Here is a 27,588-nt window from a genome sequence, read left to right on the forward strand (position 1 = left end):
GAACCTAAAAGCAGATGCCTCAAACAATATTATGTACTTATATTACCGTAGTATAACAGTGGTGCAATTCGTCCGCCTATAAAACCCTGATATGAAATGGAGTGGATCATTAATTAATATGTTCAGTACTCTTTTTCACACCCAGTACACTGACAGTGAAGAATTCTCCATCTATATTCCCTTCCCTTTGCTATTCTTCCCAGATGAAGGCCAATAAAGGCAAGCATTGTTCCCTAAGCTGCCAGTGGCTTGTTTGGTTCCTGCAAGAAGCCAGATGCACTACCTCTACAAGGGTGGACACACAATCATATCAAGACTGTTCTGGCTCTGTTCTGCGAGATGTAGTCTCTCCTGGTCTGCCCACTCTGGGTACCAGGAAAGTGACGAAAACAACAGTCTCGGGTGTTGGCAAATAACGGTCTTCCCCAGTCCAAGTGGCTTATTTATTTTACTGTTTTAGATAAAAAAGCAAAAATATTTGCACAGAGAAAACGATTTAACCAGCACAAACAGGTATAAAATGAAAGATTTTAGTACACTGTCACTCACACCATCATTAACTGCCTTACTTGTTCCATTCCTAGGTTTTATCTGCTATAAAATACAATATTATATACAAACTAACTTAAAATTCAGACATGTTAAAAATTAGTGGAGAGAAGCTAGAAAATTTACAGTAGTAATATTACATTAGTAATAGTAAATAATATATTTTAAAGTAAGCATGCTAAAGTAGCAAGAAAAGACCTATATAAAGCCTACTTGAAGTAATTTGTAAAATATTATTTTCTCTATAAAAAATTGGAAATGTGCTAGAAGCTATTTATTCATTCTTTTGATTTTTGTTTTTTTCAAATAAATGTTAATAAGTGATGTTTAGTAAAGTTGGGAGATTCTACTTAACAATCATATCTATTTGAGATTTTTAAAAGCCAATTCAGTGATTCATTTTGGTAATAAAATTTTTTAAATAATGACATAATGGGAGTGATGTCAAGAGGGCATCATTATAAATGCAATAAAAGACCAAATCTGTCAAAGTTTTTTCTCCATAGAAAACCATCAAATTAAGTCAAATAAAGATCAGATACCAAGAAGAAAATGTAATTGTTGAACATGTTGAAGTGTCAAATGGTCATTTAAACACATATTTTATATTCTGGTCTGAAATATATTCTTGGACAGATGCCAATAAAGTAAATCAGTTTCTTGCTTTTAACTAAATTTTTATTAAAATAACCTGAAATTTTATATCCATGTATCAGTTCAGAGATGATTAAAATTATTTCATCCTTTTTTGTTTTCTGTTCACAGAAAATGATGAACATCTGAATGGCTTGACAACCAGATTAGACAATGCCAATGTCAGAAACAGGGGTCTCCTGAGAGCTCTGAATGACACTTTGGAAAAGTTATCAGCCATTCCAAATGGTAAGCATTCAGGACACTGCAAACCATGCCAGTGGATATGAACTCTTAAAGAATGTTCTAACTTCTCCCTTTTTTTTCCTAACACTACATTTGTACCATTGTCAGGCTATTCGATAGCAGTTTTCTTACTTATGAATTCTTCTTTGTGAGAATGAGAAACTAAATCGTACTTTACACTGTGATATTTATCATTTGTTACCCTAGCTGACGTTCGTTGGAATAAATTACAAAAGGGAAAATATAGACATCTTATTATTGTATTGTCCTTCCATGTTTCGGCCCAGGAAATCTTATATTGGTGGGAAAAATAAAATCATACAGACACTATTCTCTACAATGTTATGTACACAATTGCAGCTTATTATAGTACCTACAGTAATAGGCAGAGCCAACTGCCCTTCAGCAGCATATCTTTATTGGCAACGTTCTGTTACTTAAACGTTTTAGCTTTCAAAAACATTAAGACATTAAGAATTGAACCATGTCTGTAATATCTTTCTACCTATTACATGTACTTGGAGTTAATGTTTCGTATTAGTTCCTGAAAGCACTGTTCTTTTAGGGATACTATTTTTATATTGTAGTAGCATGATATAACAATAACAAGGGTTGCTAACATTTTTTGAGTGCTTATTCAATATGCTTATGTTAAGTGTATGTAATCCTCATACTAATCCTACAAGGTAAATAGCATTGTTATCTCCAGTTTATAGGGGACAAACTTAGGGATACTAAGGGCCATTGTTAAAAGAGGCATATATGATTTGAACCTCGCAGTTTAACTTCAGAGGCTGTGGTCTTAACCACTAAGCTACAACTACTACTAGGCACATATATATGTTTTTTATACAAATTATGGTGAAGGAAACACATTCATCTATAGAAAACAGGAAATATTAAAACCTTAATGATTTTTACTTTTTTAACATTAAAAATCCTAAGTAACTTTCCCGATTTTCATGTCACCTCTTCAGTAGTAAAGATGTACATAGAAAATTTCCAATGCTGAAAACAAATATAAATACACAAACACAAGGTCTAATATATCTGAAAAATTCTCTTTATATTAAAATTGAAACACATTCATTCCCTCCCCATCCTGCCTCAGAAATGCAGATTAAATCTTAAACCTACTTTTGATGAAGCTGTTTGATTCATGTGGATAAACTTCTCTCTTTAATATGTTCAGCAGCAAATCACAATATACCCTTACACAATGAACATTTAGAACAATCACGTTGCTATTTTAAGAGCTAATCAGGTATTCATAGCAAAGGTCCCTGAGAAAATTCAATTTAGCTAAAAATGTACTTCATTTGCTATGACTGAATGAGACAAAGTTCAGCCTTTCCCTCTGTGCCTGTGTCCCTGAGGTCAGCCAGCCACAGCCTCGCTTTGACAAGCATGGATTAAGCCAGTAACTCCAGACCCTTTGTTTCTCATACCGTCTTCTGCTGACAGACACAGCCGCTAAACTGCAAGCGGTTAAGGACAAAGCAAGACAAGCCAACGACACAGCTAAAGATGTACTGGCACAGATTAAAGATCTCCACCAGAATCTTGATGGCCTGAAGAAAAATTACAATCAACTGGCAGACAGCGTAGCCAAAACAAATGCCATGGTAAAAGATCCTTCAAAGAACAGTAAGATGTGCTTTTTCACTTTGATTATGTCATTTATTTCTTCACACTATAAAAGTATCCTAGACTCATAACTGTTAGAGCAGGAAGGGACCCTCGTAGTGGTGTAGTCTGCCCTCCTCCCTTCATAGACTGGGCTCAGGAATTGAGTGCGTGCAGCTCCAGAAACAGAATCCAAGACTCCCAGCTCTGCACTAGAGCTTATCTTATTCAAATTTCATCCAATTGAGAGGAAATTAGGAATTCTCAAATCTACATGATATTTGGTATAGCGATGCCAAATATTTTAAAATCCTTTAGTGTAATTGAAAATACAGTTATACTTGGGAAATTATATCCTCGGAGTTGGTGAAATTCCATAGAACCTAGAGGTCAAGGAGCAGTCTTATTAGCAGTCCTGTTAGAACAGGATATTAAATGGGATCAATTTGAAATGCATTCAAATTGGAAAATATTAATATTTTATTACTTAGATTCTGGTTAGTTAACATTATCAGGAAATTAAAATTTTTATCTAGTTTATCAAGAAGAATATTTCTTTACATCTTTTGTATATTGCATTAAACTATATTGAGTTAACAAGGATTTACAAGAAAATGTGGGAGAACCAAATATAATAATTTATTAATTATACTCAATAAACATTATGATTTCTAATATTTTTTATTCTTTCAAGTGATAAAATGTTATTTTAGTATGTGATTTCACCAAAGGAGATGCTTGATTCTTTGTATTTGTCAGTCTCAAGAGATTAGCCTGCTTTATATAGCACCAATATATTTATTGGGAATTAAAACATTTGTAGAGTGTAATAACAAAAACACAGTTATTGACGTTATACACTGTATAATCCAGATGCTGTTCGACGGGGGAGTGGAGCCTGATTTTTCAGCACCTTTGCCTCAGATCAAAGGCTAATGATGCTATGAAATAATAGATACAACTAGCATGACTCCTTCCTGAGCAAGCAAGAGTACAAACACAGCTGACATGCACTTCAGAGCTAGGGAGAAGGATTTCACTCCTCACTTCTTCAGGGAAGAAAAAGTAGAGATATATAGTTTTAAATTTATTTCTTATGTAAGCCCAGAGTTAGCTTACCCCTGTAGTTCAAAGATACCATCTGAATAACTGGTTCAGAGTCATGCCAAATCACAATATTTCCCCCCAAGAAATGAATGAAAATAAGTTTTAAAGTAAGTGTCACTCTCTCTTTTATTCTGTAAGTTAAGGTATCATTTCATTCATTTTCAGATTGATTCTCAGCTGAGCGTGGCCTTTTTATAATATTTATCTCACTTTTATGATTCTATCATCTATCAAAAGAAATAGTTAATATCTGTAAACACTAATTAAACTGGGTCTGTTTCTATCTTATTAGAACATTATAATAAAGCTCCCTTTAATATGAACAATGGCTGCTAAATGCCATGTTTTTGTGGACTTTTACTTGATAATGCTAGTTTGACTTAAAATGGGGTGAATTTGTAATTAGCACCTGTTGTGAAAGTTCTATTTTTTTGATAATCACTACTTTATAATACCTATTAAAAATATTTTCTCATGAATTTTCTATTTTTCTGTTTTGCTTCCATATGAAATTACCTGAAGAAATCAGTATGTATATGTTTACTTGCATACCTTTTAGTAATTTTTATGTTTGGTTGCCTATTGCAAAAAGCTTCAGCTTTGCATGTTTCCATGTTTTAGTATTGCTTTACACGTCAGATAGCTATTCTTTCCAGTGTCACAGTATTAATGCTGGATTAATAAAGGAATCTTCCCTTACAAAGTTAGTATGTGAATATGTTTGACATAAATATTTTAATTGTGTGTTTGAAAAGTTAGTGAAATATCTGTTATCCATATAAAAGTAGAAAATTGAATTCTTCCACAGATTCAACTAAATTATGATGCTTCTGATAACATATATGCAGCCACTGAAGTCCAAATGACTTCCTTCTAGCAGGATTAAAATAGATTAAAATCTACAATGCTGTTGTTGCTGTCCCCCCCTGAAGCTCACTCCTCCCCTTACAAGTAATTATTCTCAACTTCAAGAGCATTATATTTGGAGACGCATAAAACAAAATTAATAAAATCAGATCTTAACAAGTGAGCAGTCACTGGGATATAAAAATATTCTGTCTTAAATAATTTCATAGTTTAAATTCCAAGTCTAAAATAAAACTGAAAAATAGAAAATAGTAATAATAAAATCCAGCATATCAAAACCTGAGAAATACGATGAAGGCGGTCCTCAGTGGAAAATGAATGCAATGACATTACTAAAAAGCATTGAAATAAACAATTTAGGCAATCAACTCTATAAGTCAGACAAAATAAAATTAACTAAAAGAAAGATAAAAAAGAGTTAATGAATTAGAAGACAGAAAATAATAGATGTGATAAATTCAAGTGGTATATCTTTAGGAATGTAAAGATAAAAAATTTTAGAGGCCTGACAGGCTTAATAAAGAAAAATAAAGCACAAATAGGCAAAGTTCTGAAGGAGATATAACAAGATAAGGGAAGAAATTTAGCAGGTAAGAGAAGACTTAGCAAAACTCTAGGCTAATAAATTGTAAAGCCTAAAAGAGATAGATAATTCTCTAGTAAAACACTGTTATTAAAATCTGTCTTCAGCAATGATTTTAAAATTCACACAAATAATTATGGAAGAAAGTGAGAAGTTTTCAAAAACTACTGCACAAGAGAGCATCAGACTCAATATCACAGGTTATTTATTTTTAAAACCTCAAGAAGATAATTTCCATATGACTTCAACTGCTACAGAAGATAGAGGGGAAAAAAAAAAGTAGGGGATGGGGGGACCTCCAGGTTCCATTTTGAAACATTTGATAAAAGCTTCTGGGAGCTTTAGAAGAAAAGGATCCATTACTTGTCTAAGTAGTCCCTGCATAGCCCTTTTTTCATTCTCATGAATCTAAACCTAAATCACTTTTTCTCACTTCTAGAATAACTTTTAGAATATCAGAGTAATACTGGGGAATATTAAAGGAAGGGAGAAAATGGATAAATGGTTTATTTAAAGTGTAAAAACGGAGGGGTAACTGTCTTTATGTTGAATACCTATACAGTTATCTAACAAGAGCTTTGACCTCAATAACCTGCATTTCAGAAGAGTCAGCTCTTGATCTAGCAACTCTATTAGTTGAAGTTAATAATAGACCATGGGCCTTCCCTGGTGGCGCAGTAGTTAAGAATCTGCCTGCCAATGCAGGGGACACGGGTTCGAGCCCTGGTCCAGGAGGATCCCACATGCTGCGGAGCAACTAGACCCCTGCACCACAACTACTGAAGCCCACACACCTAGAGCCCGTGCTCTGCAGCAAGAGGATCCACCACAATGAGAAGCTCACACACTGCAACAAAGGGTAGCTCCTGCTTGCTGCAACTAGAGAAAGCCTGCGCCCAGCAATGAAGACCCAGTGCAGCAAAAAATAAATAAATAAAATAAATAAATTTATAAAAATAAAATAAAATAATAGACCAAGTTATTTTTAAACATCACTAACTATATAACTCATATTTATGAGCATGAGTTCAAAATACTTACTTCAAAACCGAGTTTTAAAATAACTTACTTCCTTTCTAGCATATCTGATTCATTCCTAAGGATTAATTCCCAGATCGTTCATAGTTCATCAGGGCCAAAAGCCTTGGACCTTAAGCAGTTTCTCTTTTTCATCAGGGTCGCAATGACAGAAAACAGAACAATACACACTTGATCAGATTATTAATGACATGGTTTGGATAAGACTGCCAGCATCCTAGGGACAGAATAATTGATTTTCCATGTGTCATTTGCCCTCCTATGAAAAGCACAAGCTGGAAGTCTAAGGATCAGTGATAACCTGCAATTATTTTAGGGTTAAACCCCTTTTAAAATTGTCAATATTCAACCTTCTTTAAATTTTAACTACAAAAGTGACAGTTTAATGTGGTTCAACCTAATGTAAAGAGCAGGAGAATCAACTATTCTTCAAAATGAAAATGAACTGCAGCATGAAAGATTTAATTAAGGTATAATATAGGCCTTCAGTCGAAGGATTGTTCAACATTGAGATGTTTTTCAGAAGACATTTTTATAGCTTTTCTCATTAAGATGTACAAAGAAAGACAGTGAGAAAAAGAAGGAAAACCAATTTTGTGTGAGAACCCTGATTTAAATACAGTTCTGGCTTGGACAGACTAGGTGACTTTAAAGAGGCTTCTCCAATTCCTTGATTCTATGACTAAAGTTCTATGCTATAAAGGTTAGCTTTGGGGCTGAAGCTAGAAATTAAGCATTGAATTAGTTCATCATATTCTCAATCTTCAATGCAAATTTTCACCTTAATCACAAAACCAAAGTGTTGGCCTTCTTTTTCTAACATCTCCTCCTCTGGTCTGCTTGAGTCCCAGCTAAAATATTTCCATTTGCCATCACAAACTGCTTCAACTGTCATGGCCTTGCTTTTGTCGTGTGGATGAGATGAAATATTTTCCATTATTTACTTAAGCATACTGCTGTTTTCATTTCTGTGTATGTGTGTCTGTGTGTGCATGCATGTGCATGCGTGTCTGTGTGTGTGTGTGCATGCGTGTGAGTGCATGGTATGAGCTAATCTTGTTCTATGCAGTTGCAGATGCAGATGCCACTGTAAAAAATCTAGAACAAGAAGCTGATCGACTGATAGATAAACTCAAACCCATCAAGGAACTTGAGGATAACCTGAAGAAAAACATCTCTGAGATAAAAGAACTGATAAACCAAGCCCGGAAGCAGGCCAATTCTGTAAGCTCTTTCTGCTTTCAGTTATCAGTAAATGATTGTGATTTTTGGTGTTATTCCCAGAAGGAATACCTTCCTTCAGTGTATCCTGTTGAATGATCTCTGGTTCTTTTCCTTTAATTTGAAGCTATTTGCAGGTGAGGTGGGGAATGGAAGATTAGATATTTTTCCCATAAATTTCAAAAGACATTTCTTGAGAAGAGTAATCACTACTTACTATTTTAGAAATGAAAGTTCTGATATATTTTATTATTGTTTGAATAGAGTTAATACAAACTGTAAGAATGAAAGCCTGGTTTTTGTGTACTAAAAAGGCATGGATGAGAGAGCCTTGCTCTTAATGAAAGCAAAACAGGCCAACCAGTGAGGCTGTAGAAGGAATGAACGGACAAGGTTAGAAGGAATAATAGCATAGAGAAACTATTATTTTCTATATATTCTTTTGTCTGAGTACAAGCAACCAAAAATTATTTTGCTTACAATTTCTACAATTTTTTGGAGCAAGAATAGGAAATACTTCACTTGTCTCAAAATTTTTCTCTTTATTAACCCAGTTAGAAGACTATAAGGATAGAGGCAAAACTTTCTAGAAGGTAGCATCTTAATGAACCAGGACAGAACTGTAAATGCCAATATGAAACTTTAACCTTGTGAAGTCATCTTATGATCTTTATAGAAATAGAATGAAAAAAAATAACAGTTTTCATGTTATCAGGCTTAAACTGAAAACTTTTTAGATACCCAAGCCTTCCATCTCAAAAATTCCATTTTTTGATACAAATGAACTTATTTACAAAACAGAAACAGACTCACAAGCATAGAAAACAAACTTAATGGTTACCAAAGGGGAAAGGGGAGATAAATTAGGAGCTTGGGATTAACAGATATACATGATTTTATGTATTATAGATAAACAACAGGATCCTACTATATACCACAGGGAACTATATTCAATATCTTGTAATAACCTATTATGGAAAAGGATCTAAAAAAGAATATATATATGTGTATATATATATATACACGTATATAACTGAATCACTTTGCTGTACATCAGAAGCTAATAAACATTGTAAATCAACTGTACTTCAATTTTAAAAATTCCATTTTAAAATTTTATTTAATTATCTATTTTTATTGACATATAGCTGCTTGGCAGTATTGTATTAGTTTCAGGTGTACAACATTGTGATTCAATATTTTTATAGACTATACTCCATTTAAAGTTATTACAAATAATGGCTATATTTCCCTGGGCTGTATAATATATCCTTGTAGCTTATTTATTTTATGCATAGTAGTTTATATCTCTTAATCCCATACCTCTATCTTGCCCCTTCCCCTTTCTTCTCCCCACTGGTAACCATTAGTTTGTTTTTTATATCTGTGAGTCTGTTTCTGTGATATACATTCATTCGTTTTAGTTTTTAGATTCCACATATAAGTGATAACATGGAGTATTTGTCTTTTTCTGTCTGATTTCAGTAAGCATAATATTCTCTAGGTCCATCCACGTTGTTGCAAATGGCAGAATTTCATTTGTTTTTATGGCTGAGTAATAATCCATGGAATATATATACGACATCTTCTTTACACGTAGGTTGCTTCCAAATCTTGGCTATTGTAAATAATGCTGCTCTGAACACTGGGGTGCATGTATCTTTTCAAATTAATGTTTTCATTTTCTTCGGATATATACCCAGGAGTGGAATTGCTGGATCATATGGTAGTTCCAAAAAGTTCTATTTTTAAACAAGCTGTGAAGCCAAAATGACCAGAAATAACCTTTCTTAATCCATAAACTTATTTTTTTAGTAAGTGGCCAAGAATATGATGCCCAAGTGACAGTATATTCTTCTCCCTCCTTATACATACCTGATATCTTTAAACCAGGTCAAGACAATAAATTCAGGGTGAACCTTGAAAAGGAATTCATGACTAATTGAAGAGAAACCTAGAAAATGACAGAAAGATTAGTGAAGATGAAGTACATAAACTCAGAGTAAAAGAAGCAGATAGGGTTGAGAAGACACACATTGAACTACAATATGAGAACCTTGCAGGCAGTAAGGATGACAGGTGAGCATTGTATATGTGAAGCACAAGGTGAAAAGAAATCAGATGTTACTCCAAGGTTTGGATTTTTATTTAAGATTTAACCAATGCAGAGAAAGCATCTCCTGTGCACAAGGTTACATGCTGTGGGGCATGTTCTTCCACTCGAACAGTTTACAACGCCATGGAAGAAATAAGATATGTACACAAATAACTCTAAGGTAATACAGAATATTGTGCTACATTCCATGAGCGCTAGGAAGTGCTATTAAGTTTCTGAAAGGAAAGATCATCTCTAGTCAGGGCGGGAAGATTTCCTGAAAGGAAGGATGAGCCAGGCTCTGAAATGGGATAGTGCTGGACATGGGATGAGAAGGTGAAGAAGGAGAACATTCTGAGGAGAGGGCATGACTTCAGCCAAGGCAGTGAGAAAAGGAGGTTTCAGGGTCATTTCATGACAGAACAGTCTAATTCGCCAAGACTATTGTTAGAGTGAACATTAAACTAGAAAATTCAACGGAGGCCAGGTTTTCTCAGGTAAGTTGAATGGTAAGTTAAACAGTTTCTTTTAGCCACAATTGTACCTGAGATAAACCTCATTGGTGAGGAGAAGCTGAAAGTTCTTGAACATGAAATGCAATATAATCAGAACGGTGATTTTTGAATATGAATCCAGAAGTAGTCTGTGGGATAGATGAGAGAAACTAGAAAGAAGGAAGCAAATTTAATAAGAGACCCAACTGTAGCAGTGGCAGTGGTAAGAGAAAGAAAGAGATTGATGTATCCCTCCTGTATTTTGCCATGTTAAGTTTGAAGAAGCAGTAATAGTAACCGTTCTGTTGTGAATCCCACACTTAGCCACATTTTCTGACTTAGTTACCAAGCAGGGAAATCTGTACATTTTCATTATTTCTTCATTGTAAAGAAATCCAAATATATGCCTATATATTCATCAGTTATAAATGCTTCCTCTTCCCACCCCCACCCCCCTGGAAAGAAAGATAAAATTCTGGCATGTAAATATATAAAACCTGTCTCAAAATACAAAATGAAAGAAAGGTATAAAAGTCATGCTTGAAAAAACAATCATTGCCTGTGCCTTTTAAGGAAATTTGTAACTACCTTTAGAAATGGAAGTTACAACAAAGTTCTTTGTTTTTTGTAAGATGTTATAAATTTGTAAGCAGCCAACGTTTTTTTCAAATGGGTTTTGTACTAACTGAAGATTACATTTGCCCGGTTTTAGAAATATATTTGTAATCTGGCATGAGTGTCTGGATGTGGCCCTAACACATATTCAATATGACCAAGAAATTAAAGACATTTATTTTAAAGTAGATTGCCCCTTGTTTGTTGACTCTGAAATTGAGTGGCTGATACTCTTTTTAAATGAATGACCTAGTTAACCGGATGAAAAAATGCAGTGAAAATTCAATAGATATAATAATGAGATCCTCAATAATGTTTGAGTTCATGATGACGAATTGGTAAATAATGTTGTATGAGAAATGCCTCAGAGAGACCTACTTCTTAATGATTTTTGTTTAGAGGTCTTACTAAGGGTTCACATTAGAAATAACAATAATTAGTGGCGGGGGTGGTGGTGTGATGAATTGGGAGATTGGGATTGACATATATACACTAATATGTATATAATGGATAACTAATAAGAGCCTGCTGTATAAAAAAGTAAAATAAAATTCAAAAATTCACACACAAAAAAGAAATAACAATAATTGATAGCAACAAATATCTTAAGAGGATGTTTGTATTTCAGAAATCTCTCCCCTCTTACGAGAGGATTGTATGTCAGAGGTTTCTTCTAGAGAAATTTATAAATATTGTCCTTTGATTTACTTGTCTTAAGGTATATAAAACAACATAATTGGAAAACAAAACACAAGGTATTTAAACAGAGAGATTAGTAGCTATTGACTGGTTACAGATAGTTTGGGCCGCCTGAATATCTCAGATACTGAGGATATATTCAAAACTGTAAGCCAGAGAACAGAAAATCCAGAGTGTTTTTACAAAAATGTGTTAAGAGTTGAGCAATAGGTTACTTTACAAGATTAATTCCTGGCGTATTGGGTATAACAATGCCATGTTGTTCAGAGATCCATATATTTTTGATATGTAAAGTATGCCATAAGGCAGAGTAATTTTAACTCCTAGAGATGTTAAACACCCTTAGTTCTAAAATGGCTACTCAGACTTTCAGTCCTCCAGTGGAGTCTCATCAGTTGAATTAGGCTTCAGTACTGGTGCTCTGTCTACAACGCTTTGAGAACCCCGCTTTCAACACTCCAGTCATGGAATCCCCTACCATTTTTACCAGGTATACCCAAGCAAGGGCAGAAACATCCTGATCAGTCATGCATCCCACCCATATTCAGTCACTTCTTCTCTAAACAGTAACCGAGGAGTATTACTACATTGTGTTCTTTATAACACATACGAGTTATTTGTAATAACAAAAGAAATAACCAAAATAACATATGATGGCTAGTTTAATCACAAATAACAAAAATGAGTTATACCTTTCCCGGTTCTGTTTCTCTGCAAGTCATTTTTTATTTCTCCTGTTAAAAATAAATAAATAAATTTTATTAAGGCAGTTTGATCATTTTTAAAATCTCTAACAAATTGTTCAGTGTGACATTTTAACCATTATCAGTTCTATTTTGAGATTATTCCTTCTAATAAAATTCATTAAGACTAGGGGAAAACAATCCTTGATAAAAATCTGTTGTCAAGCCTTCTGGACTTGATCTGTGTTCTTTTGCAAGTCATTTTGATTCATCTACTCTTAGCATTTTATGTAGAAGGGAAATCCTATCTTATCTTTGTGGAACAAAGAGCTACCTTCTTAACTGAAAAGCACACAGGCAGGAAGACTAACTCTCCAGGACAGAGAGCAAACACTCTGGTGACCAGTACTGTGTTCCTCAGTTGGCAGTCTGGGTCCCACCCTTAGACGGAAGGAAAGGACAGGGAGAACAGTCTAAGCAGCAGTCGTCCTAGATTATTCCAGCCCCAGCCCCACACAGAACTCCATTAGGGTGAGCCCCTGTTTCTTTCCAGCACACTGTTTTCTTTGCTTGGAAATGCAATTTGGATAGCAGCTTAGGCGAGGAAACAGTACAAGTATATGACTTACACAGGATCCGCAGGAGATTCAACAGATCTGCTATATCCCCGGGAGTTCTCAAACATAGATGAATTTACATATTTGTCAGAACCAAAAATCTCTCCTTAGCTTTCTCTTTTGAATCCAACCAATTTTGAATCCAGCACGTCCTCTGTGTAGTCTGTACCACCCTTGGAGAGGGGTGCTGGCGCTGCCTAACACCTACTCTCTCATTAGACTCTTCAAGACACCTCCTTGTCTCACCATAAGATGGAGATGGGTTTGGTGTCCTAGGCTATCTTGTTTGGAGTTTGCACAGCCCTTTTATGGAGGTAACAATAATAGCCGTTGGCTTTCTCCAAAGTGTGCAAAGTGCTATAAGTGATGAGAAAATGGAAATTCACCCCTAGTGAGGGCCAAGAGGCTTCCTGAAGCCTGAAGCCAGGAATTTGAATCAGTGACAGAAGTTTTGTATGTGTCTCCGCCTCCTGCTTTGAACACTATCACTAACAAAGTAACAGAATCTCTCTGAGTCCAAACAACAACATTGCTGTCCTGAAAGTACCTTTTTGATAGTACACATGAACCAAAGAAAATTAAATGGAATAATCAACTAGTGTTATTTGTGATTGAAGAAAGGCTCCCTAAATGTAAGTACAAATTGGTACAAACAGTGTCAGCTCTAGTCACATAGGAATTTCTATCTTAGCAATTTATAGTAATTTTTAAAGTACTAGTCAAAAGAAAAAGGAGCTGTTAAATACATTAGTAATGATAGCCACTGGAAATTGTTTCTGTTCCTTTTCCTGGTGACTTAACAAAAAGGTATAATTTATTCTGAAATGTATGTTCTGAGTAGAATGATTATTCTTCTTATTAGAACATCTGGAACAAAATCTAGTCGGCCTCTTTCAACTGTAAGAACATGGCAGGGTAGGTAATCTCCTCTCAAAAACTAAAAGAAAAATGGTTTCCTACTTTAAGTGATACCAAAATCACTGAAATTTGAATTGTAAAATTTCATTAAACAACCTGAATGAAGATCTATACCATTAGCTTCATATAAAATCACCTCTTGAGAATGTTCCCCTATTCATAAAGGAGTAAGTTATGAAGGCAAGAATTTGTTAGTTGCCTGCTTCAAAAAGTAGTGGCGTGCTAACAAGCCATGAGACTGTGAACAGCTCATTGTCAAAATACTGGTGGAAGGGTGCTCTTCTGTGCCCTCATTAATGAGTATAATGGGGTCTGCATATGGGCATTTAATGATACCATTTGCTGATGGAAAAATAACTTCAAAGAAGAGATGATGATGGCTTTGTGATTGGGAGCTACTTCAAACTTTCTGAGAGATTTAGTCTTGGTTCTTTGTACCTCGTTTTTCTTAAAGATCAAAGTATCTGTGTCTTCGGGAGGTGACTGCATTCGAACATACAAACCAGAAATCAAGAAAGGAAGCTACAATAATATCATTGTCAACGTAAAGACAGCTGTCGCGGACAACCTCCTTTTTTATCTTGGAAGTGCCAAATTTGTAAGTCTAACATTCAGCCTTTCTTTGGCCTACTGTGTATGTGTATAGTCAGAGGTTAATCCTGGTAGTGTGGGACATGTATAGAGTCTAATATAATGGTCCCAAAATTGAATAAGGTAGCCTTTCAGATTCGAAAACCTCAGAATCTTACCTCACCAAGTTCTGAAGTGTCAAATTAAGTTAGAAGGCAAATGAAATGAAAACTTTTTACAGTGTTTAGGCATATCTGCTTTCATTTGTGAGTATACCAGCATTTATTTTTGAATTATTTTTTCAGATCCAGCTATTTAAGAAGAAAGATTAATAGGAATGAGGCTTTTTAAACATTTTTCTCTAACTAAGAAATTACAATGAACTTTCATGTGAAATGAAACTGAAAATTGTGTACTATTTCTTACCAATGAAAACTCTTCTGATTCATGTTGAATTAATGACTCAAACTGAAATAACAGAAATTGTATCTAAAAGAGCTCACCTCAAACTTCTAATTCCTTTCATTTGACCCATTTGACTTTATACACATGGAGACCTTCCAAAATGAATAAGACTTTTCAACAGACCACTTATCACATAAATCAATACTTGGAAATCAGTGAGAAATTTTGGATCACCTTGGGTGAAAAAGCATACCTGGCCCCTCAAAAACGTCAGTGCCCATGGTGAAAACAATGAATTCTGAACCCAAATATTTGCGTTTATCTCTACCACAAGTATCAGTGTAAGAAAAGACATTTGTCTCAATGTTAGACCTAATTAGAATTGGTTGAATTAACACATTTGCCTCAGCACTATGAACATGTGTATGGACATTGTATTATAAAGATACAATAATAAAGTATTATTTAATCATAGAAATAATAGATCATATTATTTGGGAATCTTTATTGTGAGGCTTCTAATTATTTCATATATCTGAAAATGGCACCTGTTGAAAAGACTCGACTGGCTTCCTCTTTCAGGGTGCCTTATATCTGATATCTATTGTTTTTGTGTTTCTCTGCACTAGATTGACTTTCTGGCTATAGAAATGCGTAAAGGCAAAGTAAGCTTCCTCTGGGATGTTGGATCCGGAGTTGGACGTGTCGAGTATCCAGATTTGACTATTGATGACTCATATTGGTACCGTATTGAGGCATCAAGGTAACTAACTCAATAGAGATTAAGATCATTGACAGAATTTTGAAGTAGTTTCCTAGTTTATAAGAAAATTTTTATTTCTGTTTCAAGAAGGTAGCTATGTAGGTACGCACACACATGTATACGAATGTTATATATTATATACATGTATAAGTGTGTGTGAATGGTACCTTTGTAGAACGTGTTAGGAATTGACAGATCTTCAAGGTATTGAACAGAATGACCAGTCCTTTTTGGCCTCCTCATCTGGTTGTCCTGTAGAAACTTTGAGGTTAAGTTGTTTTCTGTTGCCCTTATTCAGTACAATCCAGAGCATAAGAGGTGCCGTTGGTATCTGTCTTTGGTGCAAAGCGCCTCTTCTAGTCTACACAGCAGTCTTGGCTACAGGCGGGTGCAGTATCTAAATGCTGGCATGAATATAAAATATGTCAGGTCCACACTACTTGTGGGAAGGAATAGGAAATTGATTAATTCTATCCTTGATGCTTTAATTTAATTAACTTCTAACAGTGTACAGATTACTTGTAGAATCCATTCTTGTCCTAAATACTTCCTCTTCATTTTCTCCTCTTCTTTTTCTAATTCCCAACTACCTACTAAACACAAAGCAGCTAACAGTCAAGAGGTTTTGTTAAAGGCCAAGGGAAGTTGATCAGAGATGGGTAAAGAAGACTTGAAGATCTGGTGATTGTTGAATCTAGGTGATAGATACATAGAGTTTCATTCTATGTGTGTATATGTTTAATTTTTTCACAATTAAAAGTTTAAAAGAAACTTAATGAAAAGAAATATCTTCAATTCCTTTTTAAGATCTTAAATAAAAGCGTGTGTGTGTGTGTGGGGGAGAGAGAGGAGAGAGCAACAGATAAAATGCTTACATGTGTGATGGTGGGGGAGGGATTAAGTACTTTATTGGGCTTAAGAATACTTATATTTGCAAAGTACAGTTCTATTAGAAAAGATGTATTCTCTTAAAGAAGAACCTTATTTATAAATTCATTCTATTGTTTCTACATATTTCAGTTAATACTGTACCCTCAAAGATAAAAAGATTACCAAAATGAGACAGTAGGGAGAGAAATATGACAAAGTTTTGCTATGACTGCTTGTCTCCGGAGAAAGATCAGATTTTCATGTTTAATAACTCATGGGAACCAATCACTTAAAAAAAGAAAATGAAATACAATAATAATAGCTTCCAAAAGCCTATTAATTGAATCTAAATGTGAAGTTCTTCTGTACAATTTGTATACACAACTCTGTAGCCTGGATTTTATAGTGTACACATTAAGGTGGTGTGCCAAACAATAAATGATGCATGATTCCAGGAAGACTACTTCAGCAAATTTGGATCCAAGATAATCAGGGATTTTAGGAGAAATTATGCAGCTTATAATGCAGAAGGGTGGCTTATTTGGGGTTCACTTGCTGAATTAAATTAAACTGAATGAAGTAATATAAACTTGTTTAAACAGTCCATGTAGGTAAATAGCATATTGTTTTGTAAAGCAAGAGGAAAAAGACTTTCCATTTAACCAACAGCAATTCCATCAGCTAATTGTTGCTGTGTCATTTCCTATCTATCACTGGACACATTCAGAATCAGGGTAGATTGCTCAGTGGTCCTGGTTGAATCTGATGGTAAACGTATAGCACAGAGCAGATTCTGGGTTTTGATTTTCAGCTTAATGAATCTGGAATGTTTGAAGCTAAACACCCAGCTATCTCTTAAATATTCCAAAACAAATCTCTACATTTTATATCTTTTAAATCTGAAGTGACCAGAAATGTGATACCTACTTCATTTTCTGTATTTTCTTTCATTTCATTTCAACACGTACCCTGGAAGAACTGGGAGAAACGGAACAATTTCCGTGAGAGCTCTGGATGGACCCAAAGCCAGCATTATGCCCAGTACATACCATTCAGCGTCACCTCCAGGGTACACTATTCTAGATGTGGACGCAAACGCAATGCTGTTTGTTGGTGGCTTGACTGGGAAATTGAAGGTAATGTGTTGTTCTTCCCCATTCTGTTTATTTAATCTCTGCAGACAATTCCTGGCATGATGACTTTGGGCAAAGACATGATAAAGCACTGCAAAAACTTGACCACTTTTTACTTAATTTGTTTTTATGAAAACATGAATATATTTTGAGTAAGAATTTTCTTCCTTGAATATCCAATCTGGAAGCAAAGTCTTTTTAAACCTATGTGTATTTACTTAAACAGTTGTTGTTTTGCCCTCATCTGTGGCATCAAGTTTTTGATATTTTAGTTGCCTCAAGAACAAAGTGTTTTCTAAAGATACCTCATTTTCTGAATCAATTTATGATTTATTGATATAAAGTGCTATAAAGTTCAAACTCACATCTAATTAAAAGATTTATGAATACCTTGGGAAATATCACAGGAGCCATAAGCCTTCAGATCATGATCCGATTTTTAAAGTTTTCAAGTTGCTCTTCTCATTCTTATCGAGTAATGCACTTAATATTCATAATTGCTTTGTGACAGGTCCTTATGCATTTCAGATTGCAAAGTGCCTGCATTTTAAAGAAGCTCGTGTTGATTAAATGGAGTTAGGTGTGGGAAAACGACCTGTGGGTGAGATGTAAGAGCACAAGCAAGTACAATGCGTAATCCTGGGTCTGGCAGAATCATCCTGGGATGAGATTAGTCAGAAAATGTGAAAAGCCAGGGTGACCCCAAATTCATGAGAACTTAACCTTCATATAGAGTGAGGTTGTTTTATTTGCTTTGTGTATGAGATGTGACTCTAAAGTATTGGAATGGATTCCACAGCTACACACTAAAATCATCCTCATTTCTTGGAGCTGCATATAAATATATATGGTACATCGTAATATATAGTCATACTGCCAACTTTCTTTCCTCCTCAGAAAGATAAATATAGGGATAGCACCAAGTAATACAAAAAAAACATGAATTTTGAAATTAAATCCAGGTTGAATTCCCTGCTCTATCACTTACTAAAATATGACCTTAGGCAAGTCACTTAACCTCTTGGGCTTCAGTTTCCTTAACTAGAAAGGGAGATAAAAGTATCTACCTTGCTTGCATATTGTAGGATACAATAATAAACTTCTATAACATTTATATAACCCTTACTATTTGCTAAGTAATGTTCTAAGTAATTTACATGAATTAACAGTTTTCATAACAACCCCAAAATGTAGATAATATCCTCCTCATTTTATAGTTAAGGACCCTAAGTAAGAGAGAAGTTAAATGATTCACCGAAGATCACATAGCCATCAGTGGTGGAACTGGGACTTGAACACTCGTTACCAGGCACAAGAATCTCTACTGTTAATCACCACCCTTTACTACCTCAATGAATAGCGAGATTACATGCCTAAGATATGGTAGTCACACCTTAAATTGCACCTTAAATAATTCTTCTTATTATTCAGATGTCACTAGACATAAAGAAACTTATTTATGCCAGTCTGAGGGGGAAAAAAAACACAAGCAAATGAAATCTACAGAAAATCTTCATCATTTTGGCCTAGAGTTTCAAGGCTTCTGCCATACCAGAATATAAACCAAAAAACTGAAAACAAGTAATTAAATCAACATGCTAGTGAAAATTCAAAGGAGCAGGAAAATATCCCAAGTATAGTTTTTATGATGCAAAAAGGAAAAGCAAAAAGCAAGTACAATTCACAAGTAGGATAATCAACCTCTGGAAAATTAAGAGAAGCTTCCACAGATGACAGAGAATTCCAAGGACTGTTCCTGACTTGTATTTGTCAGTGTCTGACAGCATTCCTTCTCCATGGCAGTGCCCCACTTGATCATAACGGTAGGAAGATATATGTGTTGATGAATTTAACCTAAAATTATAACTATAAATGTTTAACTACTCAGTGACTATCTTCTATTTTTTCTAAAATCCAAACATATCAATTCACTTTTTCCTTCCAGGTTATTCAGATAAATGTGGATTCGCCTTGGCAAAGTGCTTCTAAAGTTGTAGAATTGTAATATATTGACGCTAAAAGGAATAGTTGTTCAAATTACAGCAAGGTTCTCTAAAGTGGATCGGATCATTCCCCTCCTTCTTGACTGCTAAATACCCAGAACTGACATGTACACACTGCTATATTTAAAATAGATAACCAACAAGGACCTACTATATAGCACAGGGAATGCTGCTCAATATTCTGTAATAACCTAAATGGGAAAAAATTTGAAAAGGGATAAATGTATATGTATAACTGAATCACTTTGCCGTACGCCTGAAACTAACACAACATTGTTAATCAACTATGCTCCAATATAAAATAAAAATGTATAAAAGACCTTTCCCTGTGAGAATGACACCAGAGTTGTCATTCAACAAATATTTATTGCGCCCCTGTTCGATGTCGGGCTCTGTGCTGTGTATGCCTGCAAACAACAACAACAGGGACCCTTCTCTTATAAATTTACTCTGTCCCTTCATTCTCCTGCCCTAGAAACCTACTTGGGTGTAAAAGGAAATGAAAAATTGGGGACAGCAGTATCATAGGGTAATCAATATGCAAGCTTTTTTCGCCTTTTATGTAGTCAGTATGTACCCTTTCTCGTAAATCTCCTTAGTGGATAGAAACACTTACTTTTATTAAACACCTTCTCTGTGCCAGGCACTGAATGTGGTACCATAAATAAATTCTCTTAGTTAATTCTCCTAATAATCTCATGTTACAGACCAATAAAAAAAATAGAATCTCAGAATAAGCAGTTTACCTAAGGTCGGAAGCTTGGAGTGTTTATTTACTGATGGTGATAAACTGGTAAAGCACAGAATAACCAGGATCCATGAGGATATTATATGGTTAAAAGATGGATACGTACACAACCAAGACTTTCACAAAGAGTAGATAATAACTACTCCAGATTCTGCTGCTCATATAATAACTCTCATGGGTACTCTTAATTTTTTTGTGAAATTCTAACAAATATGTTTCTCTCTTCAGAAGGCTGATGCTGTACGTGTGGTTACATTCACTGGCTGTATGGGAGAAGCATACTTTGACAGCAAACCTATAGGGTTGTGGAATTTCCGAGAAATAGAAGGTGACTGCAAAGGATGTACCGTCAGGTTAGTGGAGAGGAGGACTCTTCCAAGGTCTGTCAGGCCTGTGGATCACAAAAGCTTTAATTTTATTGTGCAGTGTTCTATTATCATGTAGATGATATACAACAAGTTTGAAGTGATTGTGTTCAGAGGTGGATTTACCAGGAAGCTAAGAAACTTTAAGTCCCCTCCCTCACTTGTGCAGGTACTTTCCAAGGACTTGGGAAGTATCCTAGTACTTTGACATGGTCATGTGTTTTTGTAAAATTTGCAAAGGTAAGACATTTTAGCCTCAATCAGTTAAGACTACTATCTCCTTCCACTCCAGCTTACCTTCATGTTCAGGAGGTGTTGCGTGTCTGTGGCTATTCTGTAGTCATCATTTATTTTTACTTAAGGAAAGGTCTCCCTAAACTGATTAAGCTTCAGGCCTCTCAGAGCCTGGATTCACTCTGCTTGTGTTTACAACAAAATATAGAACGATACTGCAGGTTTTATCTCCTACAGGATTTTTCAGATGACACATAGCATCATGTATGTGCTTTTCAAGTGGAAACCCATGGGACTTGAAGATTCTGCTTAAGAAGCAGGGGTCAAGATAAACCAGGAGAAAGTTTCATAATAAACATCACTAATTATAAGATAGAGGTTAGAATGTTGGAATTCAAAAATATTTAAAAACCATATAAAGCATATATAAATATTCTTATATAAACCTGAATAGAGGATGTAAAACAATTAAGAAGAAATAGAGGATTTCTCTGCATAAAAAACTTAAAGCCCACTGATCATCTGAGCCTACAACAATTTTAATTATACTTAGTTAAAGCTATAAAATTTAAATTAAATACCTGGAAGCTTAATATATATACATAGTAACTCTAACATCATTAGGTGCTAAGGAGTTTATATTTTTTATTTCCAGTATAAAGGGAACATGTACATTGTTAGGACCTAAATTCTCCCTTAATGTAGCAGAGTATACTTCACATTTTCTTCTCAACATCTCTAGAGTTTTATAGAAGAAAGTAGCCCAAAAATATTCCCTCTCCAAAAGTTTTAACTTTCATCTTTCTACTTTTTTTTTTGTCATCATGGACTTTTCAGTATGGCATTGAGGACAGTTTGAAAGCCTGATCCATTCATAGTTTAAAGTGGTTTTGTTAATAATCTTCAATAAACTCTAATATAGAATGTTGTCTGTAAAATTATTTCAATACAAGGACAATGAGCTCTACATTAATATTCTGGTACTCACAAATCAACACCAACTTTTCCGTAAACATTTCTTTGGTAAATTTCTAAGTAGGATTTTCCAAAGCTTATTATCAAACAAACGTCTAAAGTATTTAAATGTCCTTTCAGCAGTGCATATTATGTGTTAAGACTGTAGCATCACTAATTATCAATTCTGCAAAGAGCTTAGGCCTTCATTATATAAAGTATTATATGAATTAATATAATTATAATAGGCTAAAGTTCTACATTTACTGAAATAACTCCTTATTTTAAAAATTCCTAATATACCTTTTTGAATTATACTAATATTTTGATCAAGAATGTTACTGTTTTTGTGAGTGCTCTGATTACAAAGGCACATAAGTTTTGAGTGGCTTGCCCTAGCCCTATTTTTCCATAAGCCTTGGTAATTTTAGGAAAAATATTTTAGAACTCCTGGTGTTTGTTTTCTTTTCAGGAGAATATATAACACATTTTAACATAAAATTAATGGTTGCACTTTTAGAGCAGAAATGGTAAAATGGGGCAGATGAAATAGAACAAGGCTACAAGACATAGACTAGGAACATTTTTGTAGAAGATCTTGGAATGTGAGTTTTAGAAATTTGCACTTATTCAGTAGTCAGTAAAAAGGATATAATTTTTGTAATGTTTTAGAAAGGAATATCTGTCAGGGCTATAAAAAAAGTGTATCTTATTTTTCTTAAAAAATAGGGAAAAAATTGCTACTAGTAAAATGTATTTAGCTGAACACTGAAACAATGATGAAATATTAATATACTAAACTTCAATATTCATCTAGTTCTGTGGTTAACAAGCTTTACATGGAAGAGCATGGCTGTTCCAAATAGCATAATTAATCTTTACTAACTTGACCAGAAATCCAGGTTCAAAAGAGAAACAAAAGGCAAGTTAAGAAGCTTAGCATTTATTAATTAGAAAAGAATTGTCACTCTTCCTGGTAAATGTATTGAAAATGAATAGGAAAACTCTAGCATAATGTTAGATGTTGAAATATTGAGTCTATACCTGGAAAGATTCATTTTTCCCCCACCTCAAAGTCAACAATTTGAAGCCAGATTTACCGGTTTTAGCTAATGAATTAAATGAAGTAGGCTGATTTTCATCTGTATGTTTTGCTATTCTTGTACAAAACTCTTGCTCGAAGATTTGCCTGCTGCTTGAGTAGAAGCTCTAATAGGGTTGGAGTAGATCTAACCCTTTCGTCTCAGAGTGGAGACACTGAAACCTGAGGTGTTAAAGTGACTTCTGAAATTCCACGTCAGACTCCAGGTTACCTGCCATCTACTCTGCTATTTTTTCGATTGTGTGTTGAGGAAATTAATAGATTAAGGGCATGAGAACACCAGGATACAAATATCCCAGGGTTTCCGTACAAGGAAAATAAAATGTGGTATATATTTTTTTTATTCCAGTGCCTCTCCTGACATTATATATGAAGTTTTGTGTTTTTTTCTCTTCAATTTGTGAGTAACAATGCACTGGGCCAAAGCACTCGGGAAAGTGTCAGTGGTGACTCTCGCACCCTATTGTCACTGGTAGCATGGCAGTATATAATGCAAAATCCTAGGATTTGAGAACCTCATGGAACTTCTCCTTAGTAGATGCTACATTACATTTTCTTATCTCAAATGTGGTGCTCTAGATTTTAATGGATTTGTTATAATGATGAAGGAAGGCCAAAATTATTCAGCTGATTTATTCACATAAATTATATTGTTAATAGGCTGATTTAGTCCCTCAACCTTTCAGTGAACATGTTTCATGAATATTGAAAAAGCATCTTTTAAGGGTACGTTAGGAAAAAAAATATATGACATCATCTGATCTTATACCTATTTAGATATATCTTAAATTTACAAAAACCTGACTGTGAAACGCATAGTTAAGACTCTTCCCTTCCTTTTGTCTTCAGAGTTTTATTTCTCCTTTTCCAGAAACAGAGAGAAAGCCAACTTGTCTAAAATGGGTAACAGTTCCTCCTCCTCAAGGCCATTAATGTTTATACCCTATTATTTTTCTCATTAGCCAAGATTGCATGCAAATACTATTCTAACCTCTTGTTATTTTATGAGATTACTATAATATTTCTCACATCTCCTCTCTTCTCAAGTTAATACAACACTCCAATTTCACACGTTCAAATATAAGCTAATACACAGATATTTAAAGTTTAAAAATATCTCCACCATCAAAACTTACTCTGTTAACATCAATTAGATAAGATAGATAGATGGTAACTTTTCATTTGAAAAAAATCTTTTTAAATGTTATATTTACAAGACTTATCTTAGTTATTCATTAATTATTCAACCAATATTGATTGAACATATATTCTCTGTGAGGCAATTTGCTTTACTAATATCCCTTTCATTCCACAAATATCTACCAGATTCTGCTATTAGCCAAGTACCACACTAGATGCTGAGTTTGTGCCTGGCATGGAGCCTGGCCCATAATCTCTACTTGGTTTCATAGAGCTTACATCCTGGTGAAGAAGACAGATCAACAAACACACATAGTTAGAGGAACCCTTCATTATCTGAATCTAATCTGTCCCAGAAAATCCTACTGCATAGCAAGAGTTCAGAGAATAGAAGCCTATATCCTGGTATGGCTTTTTTTTTCTTACATATTTAAGTTAGTACCTTTCAACCACCTTCACTCTTCAGCCAACCCCTACTCCCTATTATGTTATGTATTTGGGAAATGTAATAATGCATTCTCAGCCCATTCCAAAATCCCACTAGTTCACACCACTAAAATACACTTAAACACTAATATAACTAGCCACCAAGCACTTCAGCAAAAGTAGTTAAAACGTCAATGACCTAGTTATTGAACACCTAATGAAGTCAGGTGAGAGATGGTGGTTACTTGGTCTAATGGTGGCAGTAGAGCTGGAGAGAAGGGGAAGGATGGAGGATATATCTGGGATGGTTCCTGCCCTACAACAGCCTACAGTCCAGCCTCAGAAGACAGTGTGATGTATTGAATACTGATGGACCAAGTAGACATCGTCTGATTCATGTGAAATGTCTCTCTTCAGTCCGCAGGTAGAAGATAGTGAGGGGACTATTCAGTTTGATGGAGAAGGCTATGCATTAGTCAGCCGCCCCATTCGTTGGTACCCCAACATCTCTACTGTCATGTTCAAGTTCAGGACATTTTCTTCAAATGCTCTCCTGATGTACCTTGCCACACGAGACCTGGTAAAGATTTGCACAGCTGATCTTTCATGACTGAAAATATGTTTGCTTCTTTTCTGTAAGGTTCCAATGCAGTTATCAGTTTTGTTGAATTATCAGTTATTGTTCAAAGGAGTCTGGGATGGCTGTGTAATACCCAAGAGTGGTGCATAGTGTTTATATATTTCCATCAGTAACTTTAATTACAGATACAATTTAATTTTTATTTATTTTCAGTATAACTCCCATATAATCCTTTAAGAGAAGCACCCAGTAAAGATTCCCCCGGTATGGAAACATGCAGCAGAAAAACTATTCCTTAGTCTTCTTCTAGAGACCTAAGTCAAAAGGTGGTTCTAAATAGCCTCATTATTTTTTCCAGGTCAATATTTCTTAGTAAATTCTTTCAGGAAATGTACTCTTTAGTTTGCTTAATATGTTTTCAAAGGAACCCAATTTTACTCCTGTCATAAAAGGACACATCCTAGTAATTTCGTTGTGACCATTTGCACCATAATATCACACCCACAAACATTCACAAAATAGTAACACCAATTCTGTATCCAAAAATGGATTTCAATTACAGATCAACACAGTCAGTAATTTAGCCATAAAGCCCTATTATAAACTCCACAAAGAAAATGAATACTCATATATTTCTCTGTGTATCTAATCACTTGTGTGTTTATACTCTATTAATAGAAAGATTTCATGAGTGTAGAGCTCACTGATGGACACATAAAAGTCAGCTATGATCTGGGTTCAGGAATGGCTTCCGTTGTCAGCAATCAAAACCATAATGATGGGAAATGGAAATCATTCACCTTGTCAAGAACTCAAAAACAAGGTGAGTTTCTATAGTAATAATGCACTCAGAGCCTTAATCATGCTATCCAAAGCTCCCACGTACCTAATCATGAGGAAGACCCTGTCTGTTATTTTAGGTACTCACAAATTCTGTGAAAAATTGATACAGTCATTTCTTTGGCTTAGCTTATAGGTGGTTTGGGTTAGACATGACTGATTGAAGAGCCAAATGGTTCTCTGTCATTTTCTTTTGAAACTGAGAGCTTAATTTGAAAGCATAAAACTGTCTTACAACTTGTAAAATTATATCCTGTAGTAGATTTGAAAATCTTGTGTGCTTTCCTTTTCTTCCCGTTTTGCCAAGATGTTTCCTTTAGAGTGGCCCACAGGTAGAATTTGTAGAGGTGATAGAGCACAGCTACCAGTTCTTTATTTTTTGAAAATGCCAAAAATTTGTATGTGTGCAAGTTAATAATTAATAATAATGTAACATTTTTATGATTCCAGGACATTTTCAAAACACTTTCACAAACATTATTTCATTTGCTCATGGAGCAGGTATTTTGTTCTGGTTTACAGAAAGGAAAGTGTAGACTCCAACTTATATGTGGTCCCAGACATATATACATAAGATCTCACAACCAAGACAGAAATCCAAGCCTATTAGGTCTTTGCGGACTGCTATTTTTATCTTAGTATAATTCCGCTAATTCTATGTACTATGACATTACCAATATCTGCAAATGAAACTTAGACTCTTCTGTTTATATAATTAGACTTAATTCATTTTGAACATGCCAGTGTGACATTTCATGAAAATTTAGGTGTAACTTTGCACCATCTTTCATTCCTGCACTTAACAAATATCTGCCAAGAACCAAGTAAATACTCTGCAAGAACTAAGTGAAGTCTATAAGCCCTTGTCTTTATGGAACTTGCAGTCTAATGGGGGAGATGGACAAGTCAGTCAACAGTTAGAGAGTAGAAATCTAATTGCCATGCAGAGATCTGCATAGCAGGCTAGGAATCTCAGAAGAGAGAAACGTCAAAGTCAAACCCAGAGGTCAGCCCCCAAGGGAGCGCCCTGAGGCATGAGCAGGGGCTGAGGAGTACTCTGGGTGAAAAGCACCTTTGGACAATTCAGAGAGGTGAACATTGTATGAAAGCCTCAAGGGCTCAGTGAGCATAATACATCATCATACATCTTGTTCCAACTGCTTTTCCTTGGAACAGGAAACCCTGGAGAAACTCCTCAGTTTGGACAAAAACTGGTTTTGCCCTCATAAAATAAATTGGAATACTGTTGTCTGTATACATTGTTCCCGAGTAAGTTACATTTGCGTGTTAGAGGCTCGGTACAGTAGTTAAGAAGAGTGTTTAACTTTGTTTGATCCAACACTTCCCAAACTTCTTTGACCACCAGAATCCTTCCATGCCATAGTAGCATTTGGCTGAACACACTTTGGGAAATGCTTTAGGAACTACAAGTCAATCCATAGGCTAACAGGATGAATGTTGGCA

General features: G+C 34.9%; 1 protein-coding gene across 1 annotated transcript in view; it reads left to right on the top strand.

Moving 5' to 3' along the window:
- Window positions 1-27,588, top strand: part of LAMA2 (laminin subunit alpha 2) — a 610,905-nt gene that overhangs the window by 531,558 nt on the left and 51,759 nt on the right. The window contains exons 43-51 of the mRNA XM_089921992.1: window positions 1,315-1,431; window positions 2,893-3,075; window positions 7,719-7,873; window positions 14,446-14,589; window positions 15,596-15,729; window positions 17,576-17,735; window positions 20,712-20,836; window positions 25,122-25,284; window positions 25,963-26,107. Coding sequence (XP_089778118.1) covers window positions 1,315-1,431; window positions 2,893-3,075; window positions 7,719-7,873; window positions 14,446-14,589; window positions 15,596-15,729; window positions 17,576-17,735; window positions 20,712-20,836; window positions 25,122-25,284; window positions 25,963-26,107 — 1,326 coding nt within the window. The remainder of the gene's footprint in view (window positions 1-1,314; window positions 1,432-2,892; window positions 3,076-7,718; window positions 7,874-14,445; window positions 14,590-15,595; window positions 15,730-17,575; window positions 17,736-20,711; window positions 20,837-25,121; window positions 25,285-25,962; window positions 26,108-27,588) is intronic.

Source organism: Delphinapterus leucas, chromosome 12, assembly GCF_059928025.1.
Source record: "Delphinapterus leucas isolate spDelLeu-1000000601 "Yukka" chromosome 12, BTC_Dleu_Yukka2, whole genome shotgun sequence".
NCBI classification, from domain to species: Eukaryota; Metazoa; Chordata; class Mammalia; order Artiodactyla; family Monodontidae; genus Delphinapterus; species Delphinapterus leucas.